Consider the following 12,998-nt stretch of genomic DNA (forward strand, 5'->3'; position numbering starts at 1 on the left):
CAGAGTCCTTCATTCCGACAGGTTTTTCAGTGTGTCTGGAGAGGGGTTGACCCCCGGGAGTACACTGCTCTGCCATTTTCCCCAACATCACTGGGTTCTGGGTTCAATTTAATGTTTAGGATTTAAACATTAGCTTAAATCCTAATGTTAACATCTTCATTTAACAATGTGTACTCTGTTTTCTGAAAGGAATAACGCATCACAGGAAAGATAAAATTCTCGGGGCGCCTGGGTGGCTCAGTCGGTTAAGCATCTGCCTTCGGCTCAGGTCATGATCCCAGAGTCCTGAGATCGAGCCCTGAGTCAGGCTCCTGCTCAGCGGGGAGAATGCCATCTCCCTCTGCCCCTCCCCCCGCTTGTGCTCTCTCTCTTTCAAATAAATAAATAAAATCTTTAAAACAAACTAGAAATTTCTCTAGCATTACCAAACTTGTGAAAATCCATAAAATGATTTATTTCATATACGCAAACTCAAAATCTCTTGGTACACTTAAATTTTTGCAAATTAATACAGACATCACAATACTGCTCCATATAAACCTTTGTATAAACATTAAAGGAAATATATACATGATTTTTTTTTTCTTTTAGTGCTTCCAAAGCACAGAATGTCCAAGTCCACCTGAAGACTTTCTGGCGTCACATGCAAGAACAAATGTCAGGGCTGGGGTAGCCTCAGGTGCACTTGGTAATGTCTCTAGACAAAATAGAAGAGAGTTGGAGGTAGATCGTTTGTGACTCTCCCTGCCCCCTCCCACAGAGAAATAAGTTACCCTAATAGCAGCTTTCTTACTCTTTGATTCAAACTGTCCTGAATATTGCATTTAAAAGGCACAACTATGAATTGTTGAAAACAATTGTTGAACAAAGTTGAAAACTTTGTTCGGTACGCACAAGATGACCAATTGGCTTCTGAACACCTATTCTTTCTGGAGGACGTAGTAAGGGCACCAAGCAGTGCTCCAGTTACAGGGGGCCCCTAGTCACTCTGGAAATGCCCAGAACAACAAAGCTCCACGGAGGAAACCCTTATCACATCTAGTAGGGGTGACAGTGTTTACTGAATTGAACCGGCTGATATTACTAAGATCACCTTCCTCAACTGGGAAAAGAAACAACGGAACAACAAACTAATACTTTCAAGGGAAAAACTCTTAGGGCAAAAGCCAGCTTTTACTTCCAGATACTCATTTAAAAAAAAAAAAAAAAAAAAAAAAAAAAGCTCCATGGCTTTTTCTTAGCCTCAGGAAGGCAATTCCCTTGGCTAAAACATTCTAGGAAGCTTTAACAATATGCTGTTCCATCCTACAGCACGGAGAACTTGCCCTTTTTTCTCCTTGGTCTTTGCATTAACACAATGATCTGCTGTTGATGTGATTAACATTGTTGAGGTGGTGATGGGAGTCTATTTTTTCTAGGACCTTCTCAAGGTACTGGATTAAGACTCGTCTTTTAAACCTAAAAATAAAGAGAAATTTTATTAACCAAAAGATACTAAAAGCACTTCCAATGTGCAAGGCACCGTGCAGGGGACAAAGTTGGGCTGGTGATCTCCATGGGGATCGAAAATGCATCCTCGTGTAAAGATGGGGCTTAGCAAATGCTAACAGTGCCAACTGAGAGAGGGCCCAAGCCCGCCTCAGACTGTGGTGAGCCCAGAGGATTCCACAGAGTTGGATGAATGAGTTGGGCTCAGATACTATCAATCTAAATGCCTCTGGAGACAGCCTTAACTCTGAGTGAGAGCCAGGGTTGGAGAAAAGCAAAGCGGAGCTCATTCCTCCCCCTGTCCTGCATTGGGCCCTACTGCTTCAAAAAAAAAAAAAAATGAAGGTCTCCTCTTTACACCCACCCACCTTGCGGCTTCCTTGATGGTAAATTCAACAAATTGTTTCTTGACCGCAAGAGGCCCTTGCACTTCTTCAAGCAAAATGAAAATCCTTTCGTACTCTGAAGATATAAAAAAGAAAACCAGCTTCAGTATTTTAAAAAAAACACGAGTGGGAAATAAAATTCAATCTTTACACATCCTCGGGAGTCATTCTTCACGGGTGGGAAGTTAGATATAATTTGTACTTTAACCGTTCAAATCAAAATAGCTGCCCATTAGCTACTAAGGAAACTCTCGTAAACACTGCACAGAAGGGGTAGGTTGAGTGACGGCCCCCAACGTTGTCTGTGCTCTAACTCCCAGAACCCGCGAATACGTTATCGTATATGGCAGAAGGGACTTGACTTTGCAGATGTGATTAAGTTATGGATCTTGAGATGGGGAGATAATTCAGGTTTATGCATCAGCGTAGTCACAAACACCCGAATAAGAGGGAGGCCGTAGAGTTGGCGTCAGAGAGAAAAGATGTAAGGATGGGAGAGGAGGCTAGGCAGGAGAGAAGGCGCCAGTGCGACCGGCTCGAAGACGGAGGAAGGGGCCAGGAGCTAAGGAGTGCAGGCAGCCTGTGGAAGCTGGAAAGGGCAAGGAGACAGATTCTCCCTAGAGTCTCCAGAAGGAACACCGGCCTGCTAGTGCCTTCCTTTTAGCCCAGTGAAAATAATCTCAGGATTCTGACTTCCGTATTGGGTCCTTTTAGTTAAAGCAAGAGGAATCACTTTAAGTGATGTGAAAACCCAAGACTTCCCAAAAATGTACCTCAAGAGATAGCATGAATCATATCCTGCATCAGAGAATGAGGACCTTCCGTCATATTACTGACGTGTGTTCTTTCACTACTTACTCCGTCCAAATTTCCGAACTTCCTTCATTAACTGATGTTTTATATCCGCATTGATTCCTTGTGCCATGGCAGGAGTTATTTGCAAAGTGTTTGGTACGGTTCCCAAAGTCGACGTTACTGAGGCTTTTCGATCCTCTACAGAGACACTGCCGTTTTTGCTTCCTCCTATAAGTGCGTTAGTCCCAGGTTTGTGAATCAGGCCATCTTTCCTTAGACTAGCGAAGTCATCAGACAGAGAATCCAACTGGTTGTGTGGAATACCATCTCCTGCCATATTCATAAGCTCTGGTGGGGGAGATTTTGACAAGAAGCCATCAGGTGGGATCTGACCATTTTCCATCTTCTCCTCATGGACCTCAGGAATGACAGTAACATCTGGAAACCAAATTAAGAAGTTGAGCTGTGAGGTAGGAGCGTTCTATCCACCCCACAGGTAGATCCCGGTGCTCCTCAGTTCTGAGGAAATTCTTTGTTTCAGAGAGCAAGAAGACGTACAGATGGAGTCTGAGACCCCTCCAACTGAGCTCAGGAAGATACTACTACAAAACCACTTTCTTCTCTTCATGGTGCTCCGAATACATATGGAAACCAAGTCAGAGAGTACAACGAATAAGCATTCTCAGATCCCTGGCATCCATATTTAGTGGCTGCCTGTGTTTTACAAGCTGAAAAGCAGCAAGTCTCACTTGATGTCATGACTCCTGTCATTGACATATAAAACACTATGCTTCACTGAGCTTGGCACCACACCACGTGGGCCCCCTTCAACCTCCCTCCTCTTTACCTCAAAAGTTCTGAGGAAACACAGGTGGCCATTAGGTGGACTCCATCACCAAAAATCTTTGTCTGTATATGATTCTCATCATTCCCTTCTGTGACAAAGAAGTGGGTTTCCTTTTACTCCCAAGTCTGATCCCTGTACTTCATATGCTCAGCCTCCTCTGGGCCAGGCACCGAGCCAAAGCCGGGGGATCAGCAAGGAATGAGACAGACGGAAACAATCCCTACCGTTATGGAACTTACATCCTCATGGGGGAGGCAGACGGTACATGTAAAAAATGCAAAGGGATTAACAGCTTGTATTCGTGTTAGGAAGGATGGAAGCAGGGATGTGAGCGAGAGCAGGAGGGGAAGCCTCCATGAGGCGTGGTCGGGTGGGGCCCTCTGAGGAGGTGAGCCCTGGGCAGAGCCAGGAACAGGAGACGGAGGCGGCCTGTGCACATGCAGAGGAGGTGGTCCAGCTGCCGGGAGGGCCGTGCAGGGCCCCTAGGAGGGGACGAGCAGGGGCCGTGGAGCAAAAGACAGAGGCAGAGAGAGCAAGAAGGACACGGAGAGGACACATGTAAGAAAGGATGACAGGGCCAGGTTGTGCAGGGCGTGGAAACCAGCATCGGGAGCTCAGATCGTTCTGCGTGCGGGGGGAGTTGATGACGGGTTTGAAGATGGACATGGCACGATCTGGTTTCTGTGCGGCCATGGCCACTCTGGCCACAGCACAGTGAATGGGTTAGACAGGGCCAAGAATAGGAAGCAGGGAAATCAGATGAGAAGCTGCTGTAGTAGCTTGGGGACAGATGGTGGCAGCACAGACTAGAGGGATGGAGAAAAAGGGGGGGCGATACAGGAATTCTATTGGGTGTCAGGTTGCCTGGACTTGCTAAGGGATGAAAGTGAGAGAAGAATTAAGAGAAATCATGGTGACTCCAAGGGTTTTCACCTGAAACCCTGGGGAAATAATAGTGCCAGGGCTGGGCAGGGGCCCATGCCCAACTGCTCCTGAGAGTGGATCGTGCCCTGCTCTTCCCGATCTGGCTCATTGACCTCATGCTAACAGGTGGTGTCACTTAAGATTAAGCGTCATGCACTGGGGACGGCTGCGGGGAGAGCTGTTTTGGAGAGAGCGGAGGTGAGGCTTTCCAATGAACCACGTGAAACCGACTGAGTTTTGTCTGCCCGTCGGACACCTCAGCGGAGATACCATGTCCATCGATAAATTTAATTCTGGCGTTTGGAGCAAGTTGTAGTCGAGAGGGGTAAATACCCGAGTTGTTGACATGTGCGTCTCCTGGAAAGCCTAAGACTGCACGGGGTCACCTAGGGAGGGGAGGGGGGCCAGGATGGAGTTTCGGGTCCCTACACTATTTACAGGTGGGAGAGAAGGGGAGAAACCACAAAAAGAGGATGAAGAGGGGTTGCCATAAAAGGGCAAAGAAAACCAGGGCTCGTGGTGTCTGTTTCCGTGGAGGAGGAAGTGAACAACTGCGTCAAATGGCACGAAGGAGCAATGGCAACATGCGGCAGACACAGGGGGGGACCCTGATGACTCCCGTGGCAGCAGAGGGGAGAGGCGGAGCCTCTGGGTGAGAGCAGGAAGAGGAGATGAGGCCACAAAGCCAGTGCAGACCCGGCCATGCTCTTCTTGGGCCCGTTCGCTCCTGCTGCTTCGGGAACCTGCTTCCTCGCTCTGACTCACGCAGCAACATGCTCCTACCTCCACAGCAGGGCCTCCGTGCCCCACGGGGCACCTTTGCACCTACCCCATGGATGATTTAATAACGGTTTACTTAACGACCAAAAGCGAATACAAAAGAAATGAGTACAAAGGAAACTAAAGTTGCTTAGTGTCTTAGTCGTCTAGGAGCCATAAGGAAATCACAACCACTACTCTATACCTGTGTGGACAAGGGTGGGTTTTATGAGGTTTGGATAAGATGGTAACCACGAGGCTGAGGGTGGTCCCTTGCCGCCCACGTGGTTAGTTACAGTAGGTGGTGTTTGTGGTTCCGCCAACAGCAGGGACATACTCCGCCTTCTCTTAGGTGACAGAGGACTGCTGGCTTCTCCGGGACGCTTCACTTTGTTTTGTGGCCCTGCTACGAACTCATCTGCTTCATCAATCATCATTCCCTAGAAGACATCAACGAACATGTTCCATTAAAGATCACACGTCCCACCACCAACACAGGCCCTGTTCACGGGCCTGAGATCTGCCACGCCCCACACCGACTCCTCGCTCAGACAGCGCCACTCTGGTCCAGTAGAACGGGTCGCCAAGGTCAGACACGGTACAATCACGGTTACCCAGAAAGCTTGAGGAATGAGCAACTCGCATGAACCGAAATGGGAATAAACCCACAGTGACCTTTCTGAGGAAGGACAAACCATGCTGGACCAACAATTCCCTTGTGTGCTTTTGCGCTTTAAACGCATCATTAGGAAATACTGATTATCACCGTACAGAATGCTGCATCTAAATGGTGGACAGCCGGCTGATGGAAAAAAAAAAGAAAATGTCATTCCCCTGACAGCAACCTCACAGAGATTCAAATATGTCCACTGTGGGGGGATTCTCACTCTGGGGGGTAAAGGATAAGAGTAGAAGTGTAGAAGGGTAGCTAAAAGCTGTTGTCATCCAAGGATAACCCAAGAATATGAAAGTATTTTCATAAAATCATAATAAATGACATTTCCAAGGCACTTTCCAAAGCAAAGCAGTACAGAAAGGTGAGAACACATTCACTGAGCTTTACTACATGTCAGGTCATGTTCGAAACAGTATTACACGCACTCACTCAATACTCCACAGGGCTCTATTAGGTAAGTGTAACAAAGAGCCCCAATCTACAAGTGAGGAAACCAAGGCACAGAAAGATTAAGAAAAACTCCAATTAATTGAGGATGGGGGTGAAGTGGGTGAAGTGGGATACCTTCCAGTCTCGTTTGGTTACGAGAGAGATTATTGTATGGTCTGCACCTTAATACCAATTGTCTTCTCCGTGTGTGCAGATATAATCCCCATGTGTCCTCATCCTTAAATGGTCAAGTCAGCATCTCTCTCTCTCTCTCTCTCACACACACACACATACACACACACACGTCACATTTAGATCTCTAGTAGGACAATCCAAATAAAGCAACATCACCTAGTACTTCCTATTTCAAGAGGAACACTTCATCACGGTCTAGATAGAGCATTAGAGATCTGAGTCATGGAAACAGGAAATAAATGGTGATCTCAATATTAGAGGAATTAGCGTGTAGACATGGGAATCGATACAGACTCTGGAGCTGGAAAGATGTGGGTTCAAATCCTGGCTCTTATCAGCCGTGTTTACTCGGGGCATGCCATTTGACCACTGTAAGCCTTGATTTCTTCTTATGAAAGGGCAGACAGGAACACTCATCTGCACTGCAAGCATTAAATGTGATCATTTAAAACACCAGCTCCTACTTGGTACTCAATCAAGGCCTATTATTTTCTTCAAGCAACACACCTTTGCATCAGGAGGCACCTGCTTTCCATGCACAAAGAGCCCTACAGTCTATTTTATCTTTTAAACAGAGGGAGCTCTGATTTATATTCATCGTGCCCAGAAGAAAGGAATTATAGCAAGGATATCACCAAGTAGGCAGACCCGGAAATCGGCATCTTACCTTCTTATCTTGTTTGAACGGATTGCCGAAAGTATGCAGTCTTTTTGGTTGATCGGGATCAATCTCTCGAAGAGGAGAAGCCAACGTCTTTAGATATTCCTGATAGTTACCCATTTGTGCGACTGGAACACTATGAAGGGAATCTGTAACATCACAGGGAGAAAAACACATGGTCTACAGCTGCAGTGTCCCACCCTTTCGAGAGGACACGATCACAGTCGGCTTTAGCAATGTGGGCCTTGGCATAAAATCTTGAATTCTAAGACCCAAAAGCATCTCTCTTCAACCCACTCATTACTCAGGGTACCATCACTACTACCTACAGGCTCAGATCATGAGGTCAACCACAACTCCCTTCTGCTTCCAACCAGGTTTGAAAATGGGCTGACATCTGGTACACCACCCCCCAACTTGAGGCACTATGTTTGTTCTGCATTTCAAAGAGCCTAGGCTCCATGGTTCTCTTTTATCATCTGGAGAACCTTGGTTAGTAGGCCTTCTGTTCTTGGGAGAATGTGATTAAATCTACAGGCTCTCTTCCTTAGAGAAGCTTCCTCCTCACCACAAAACTTGGTGTATAATTTCAGGAGATGGGCCAAGCTAAGATTTGCTCATTTTAACAGACAAATGACCCATTTTAAAATGAACAAAAGGGAGTAGAGGGGAATTGTATACCATCACCAATTATCCTAGACACTATCAGGCGTAAATGAGGAATTCTGGATTGAATTCATCATGGCAGGCCGGGTTGTGCAATTTCCGAAATCTGACAGACCTAGATCCTGCCACTTTCCAACTCCCGGAACCTGGACTAGCCATTAAAATGAGAGAGAGAGGGCGCCTGGGTGGCTCAGTTGGTTAAGCGACTGCCTTCGGCTCAGGTCGTGATCCTGGAGTCTCTGGATCGAGTCCCGCATCGGGCTCCCTGCTCGGCAGGGAGTCTGCTTCTCCCTCTGACCCTCCCCCCTCTCATGTGCTCTCTGTCTCTCTCATTCTCTCTGTCTCAAATAAATAAATAAAATCTTTAAAAAAAAAAAATGAGAGAGAGAGAGAGAGAGAGAGAGAGAGAGAGAGGAACAGATTCTTAACCATAGAGAACAAACTGATGGCTACCAGAGCAGAGGGGGTGGGGGGACGGATGAAAGAGCTGATGCGGATTAAGCAGCGCACTTGTGATGAGCTCCCGGTCTTTGTATGGAAGTGTTGAATTATACACCTGAAACTAATATTACACTGTATGTGAACTAGACTGGAATTAAAATAAAAACTTCAAAAAAAGAAAAAAATGCTCACTCTTGGTTTCCATGTCCATAAAATGGGCATAAAAGCAGTATCTCTCTCATGGGACTGTTTTGAAGCTTACAAAAGCTGAAGCACGCACACCTCCCCTAAAACCTGAGGACAAGCAAATTGTGCTGGGGATTGTAGGGATTAAGCAAAAATAGGCATTCTAAGCCTTAAAATAGTACAAAATAACCTACCGATTATGCAGTAAGCACCTTCATGGAAGTCAGGCTTGCCGCTCTCCTAATCAACAAAAAGTACTGCTTTGTTCATTTACCTTCATCTTGTCCCACGATAAACTTGTGTGTCTTCAGCAAATTGGATCTCATTCTGGTTAACTGGTCTAAAAGACCTCTACGTGGAATATCATAAGCATTTCTATATGTCTGAGGTTTCAAATCCTATTCGAAAGGGAAGAAATAATTTCAGTCACTCCTGGGGCTTTTGACATCGAAAGTGTCATTCTTACTCTCTTAAAATCTTAGTGAAGAGAACGACAGTCAATATAACTAACTGTAGTAGAAATCGGCCGGTGGCCAATTTGCCTTCCATGGCCTTTTTCTGAATTCCAGTACGCCCACAAAATATGCAAAGCACTGGGAATATCCTTTTCCAAGTATGTCAGCTGGCCCGGCCCATTCTGCCTAACGTGGACCTCCTCTCTGGGAAATCGTGGGTCCAGGGGTCCCGGCAGGGCTGGCCAAGACTCTCTCACAGATGCTCTGTTGCCCGAGACTCCTCAAACCCGATCCTCTTCCTTGTCCTCTCCTCTCACAGGTGTGAGGGCAGCAGTACGACCTGAAGGCTCTCCCTGTCTACTCCTGTCCTCTCGCCCCTTTATCCTTCCCAGACATTACCCACCCCTCCCCGCCGAACGTATCTTGTACATTTAATTCCATACCGGCGTCTGTGGGCAAGATAATTCCTAGACTATATGGATAACCATGAAGTCCAAAACAGGATCGTAATCATTTCAAAATTAAAGTAATATGACATAAATGTTTCTGACGAGTTCAAACAAACATGAACGATTTATGTCACAGTTTACCTTGTTTAAGAGCCCTAACTGGAAGCCAGCAAATTCTTTGGTATTCAATTCTGTCAGTCTTGGTGCACTTTCCCCTATGATTTCTTTCAATAGTTTTCTAAAATTTTTACTGTGCGTCATGGACACGCCACCTCCAGAATGGTTTTTCACTTTGATTCCAATTTCCTGGGGAGGTTTCTTCCCCACGGATGCTAGTATTCGTTCTGACTCTAGTTTGGTCTAAAATGAAAGTACATAGTATGTTAAGAAAAGATCTACATTATCACGGTTGTTTTCACTACTTAAGAAAGGTAATACTTTAAGAACCCCACAGAAGAATTTTTCAATCATAAATCATAGAAAAACTGATAATTAAATATTTCCCTGTGCATAGCAAACAGGGAGGGGGCCTAGAAAGGTAAATGACTTACTACATTTTTTTTTCTCTCGTCTAGTGTCAAAATTATGATTGAATCATGGAGAGAATGGAAACTGTGGCTAAGACTTCCATTCATAGACATTTAAAATCACATTTTGTTGCTGTAGAATCTAGTCTAAGTCAACATATTTATTTCAGACCCAGACATAAAGGTTTAAGACTCTGTATTTACAAACGTAAACTAGTGCTAAAATTCGGATTACATAGATTGGCATCACATCTGGAAAAAATTATATTGTTTATTTCTAATATCGGACCACCCCCCAAAAAGTAATGCTTAATTTAACAAACATTACCACATAAATAATATGTAATGTGTATTCAGTAAGTTTCTAGCTAACTTACAAAAAAAATCCTCTTACTAGACACTGTTAAACCACATTGATAAATATTGCTTGACAGGGTACTGGGCACATTTTGTGATTTACATACATCTGAGATGGTTCAAGGAACACTGGCGACATAGCTATTAAATTAGTAATTAAATTAGTAATTGGAGTGATTATAAATTAGTAATAATCTTTTCTTTTTCTCTAAAAGAAGGAATCCCACCAATGCCCCGTAAGCCCAAAAGAATTTTGAGTTTCTTATGATTAGGTCGGAGATATTCGCTAATTCTCACTATGATTGGAATTAAGTACGTTTATTATTTTTCAAAAAAATTAAGTCATGAAATAAGGGAGAAGAGCAAATGAAGGGCCTGTTTCCAGAAATCGTTCCGAAATCTCATTTGAAAAACTACACAAACAACATGTCCCAGAGGTCCCAGAACTTGCATGAGTTTCAACTCTGCTCTCTATTCTTCCTTGTGGCCATACCCTGCTGACACAGCCTTAAAGGCCTAAGGTAGACATCAAATAAAAAATATATATAAATCAACAGGTCAATCAGTCAATAAATAACCAAAACAAAACATTAACAACAACAAAAATCTATTAGAGGAAAGGGGGTCGTGGGGACACTCGGTAGACCAGAAATCTAGGTTTGCCTTTACTTTCTTTTGCATTTATGAGCATGCTGGCCAGGTAGGAGCTGGTAAGCCTCAGACCATCCTTCTGTCTGTGCCAGGTCCTCGCAAGGTGTGTCAGCATCCCCAACTGTGGAGTCATTTTGGTTCTTTAGTGACATCTGACACTCTTTGGCTTACTACTTACTATCTGTCTCCTACAGGCCCAACTTCCAAACATATCTGCCTTAAAGCCTGATGGCCACTGCAAATGCTAGTACTGCTCCCTACCTGGGAATACCCTTGTGCAGAAGAAGAAAGTAAAAAGGCTGCATCAATTGGTCATATAACATAACACATTTGTATGGCAGTAAAGCTCTAACTCAGTAGCTCTCAAATATTTCCATCCTGCAAGAATGGGCTAGGTAGAGGTGAGAAGTATGATAAGTAGGGGTGAGTGGAGGATGAGGTACTAATAGTGGGGCAGGCAAGGGACAAGGTGAATAATGGTAAATGAGGTGGGGGTATAAAGGAACAGATGGAGGGCAAGAAGAGAGGAGGTTGAACTCCACTCTTCAGGTCTCCTTGGGGCCTATCACCCTCCAGCAATGAGGAACACTGGTCTCATCTCCCCGTCTCCAAGAAAAGGCATCTGGATATTTATTGCCTAAACACGAATGTCAGGCAAGACGTTGAACCACCACACCATGCCTCCGTGTGCTGACCTAAAAAAAGGGGGGGGGGAGTGCTCTAGCCCAGCGTGACTTAAGGAGAAACTAGGTTGAGGACAGACAAAATGTGACCCATGAGATAATTTTACTAAGCCTCTGCCCCTCTTAGGCCACAAGATATCAACCAGCTTGTGGGTAGCACAAACTGGCGAGCGAAAGGAGAAATGGCACAGCATCCAATGACACTGACAGACCCTTAACTGCAGTTTAATGGTGAAGCTAGAAGCCATAGAGAATCACATTATTACTAATCCATAAAGTGGAGAAATAGATACACATTTAATTTGAAAAATTACAATTACACTAAAGAATAAGGAAATGCACTTCTGAGGGCAAAGGATTTTTGTTTGTTTGTTTTTACCAATACTACCTGTTGGCTGAGTTTTTTAAGGTAAGAGATAACACTGTAACTAAGTCCACAATCTAAATTATCTGATATCAGATTTGGAGCTCCCATCATCCTTAGTGCTTTCTTTAATGGCTATAAGGAAACAAAATACACAACAGTAAGAATAGAATAAATCTTAAAATACTCAAAGTTCAGTTATAAGGGGCAAAGGGACATGATTCATTTCTTAGAAGTCAAGGTGCTGCACATAAAACCAAACATGGAACATTAAAAAGTGGCAATGAATATAGCAGAGGAGTAAGGAGCAGAAAGTAACAAAATCAGAAGAGAGTGGGAGAAGAAGAGCAAGAAACAGCAAATTCAAACAGGTAAATTGCTTTCAGGCTTAATTCCCAAATCATAAAATCATTTCATATTGCATTTTATCGTGCACCCCGTTCCTGCCATGGTAAATACTAACACACCCCAATTTCTCCTCCCAGTGACACCACTGGTACCCTTTAAGATTCTGCCTTTTCACCTCTAGAAACTTGGCCAAAAGTTTGCCACATCTGCCTCTGAAATGATTTTGATCATCTTGATTTCGATTATACGACCAGTTCAAAATCATCATGACTGTTTTTCCCCAAATTGTAGAAACCCAAACGAGGCCAAGTAGCTTTTTGTTCTTTTTGGATTCCCCTCCCCCAACCAGTGCCCCTGCTTCGTGCTGTGTCTCGGACACATTTACCAGGCAGTACGTCAATATATGGCCTTCAGAGTTGTTTTTCAGAGGGAAACCCCATATTGAAAATTTCTAGAGTTAAAAAGGGAAGTTGGTATCATACATGAGTCCAGACCTATTTTTCTTAAATCCCCAAATCCCACTTTCATAAGGTTACTTTAATAAGAGAAACATAGATAGACGTGTTGTTTTAAAAAATAACCATGGCAGTTAAAGGCAATAAAATAAAGAAACAATTTTCTTCCACATAATTTGAGAAGACAGTGGCGACACAAATATTTAGCAATAAAAATATCGAGCTTATTTCAAGGGTCCAGTGTTTGGTTCACTGA

General features: G+C 44.2%; 1 protein-coding gene across 5 annotated transcripts in view; it reads right to left on the reverse strand.

Moving 5' to 3' along the window:
* Positions 1 to 435: 435 nt before the first annotated feature.
* The window catches only part of LOC110575719 (integrator complex subunit 6-like), a 52,615-nt gene continuing 40,052 nt past the window's right edge, over positions 436 to 12,998 (reverse strand). The window contains exons 11-18 of one of the 5 annotated variants that reach the window (XM_044911995.1): positions 9,499 to 9,717; positions 8,728 to 8,851; positions 7,167 to 7,309; positions 5,537 to 5,639; positions 2,733 to 3,107; positions 1,857 to 1,950; positions 1,422 to 1,458; positions 436 to 697 (exon numbers count right to left, since the gene is read on the reverse strand). In XM_044911995.1, the coding sequence (XP_044767930.1) occupies positions 659 to 697; positions 1,422 to 1,458; positions 1,857 to 1,950; positions 2,733 to 3,107; positions 5,537 to 5,639; positions 7,167 to 7,309; positions 8,728 to 8,851; positions 9,499 to 9,717 (1,134 nt within the window). In that variant the 3' untranslated portion in view covers positions 436 to 658. Of the gene's footprint in view, positions 1,459 to 1,856; positions 1,951 to 2,732; positions 3,108 to 5,404; positions 5,640 to 7,166; positions 7,310 to 8,727; positions 8,852 to 9,498; positions 9,718 to 11,963; positions 12,075 to 12,998 lie in introns of all 5 variants that reach the window. The other 4 variants (XM_044911994.1, XM_044911992.1, XM_021684737.2 and 1 more) reach the window with 4 other exon arrangements.

The sequence above is a fragment of the Neomonachus schauinslandi genome, chromosome X (genome assembly GCF_002201575.2).
Source record: "Neomonachus schauinslandi chromosome X, ASM220157v2, whole genome shotgun sequence".
Taxonomy (NCBI): domain Eukaryota; kingdom Metazoa; phylum Chordata; class Mammalia; order Carnivora; family Phocidae; genus Neomonachus; species Neomonachus schauinslandi.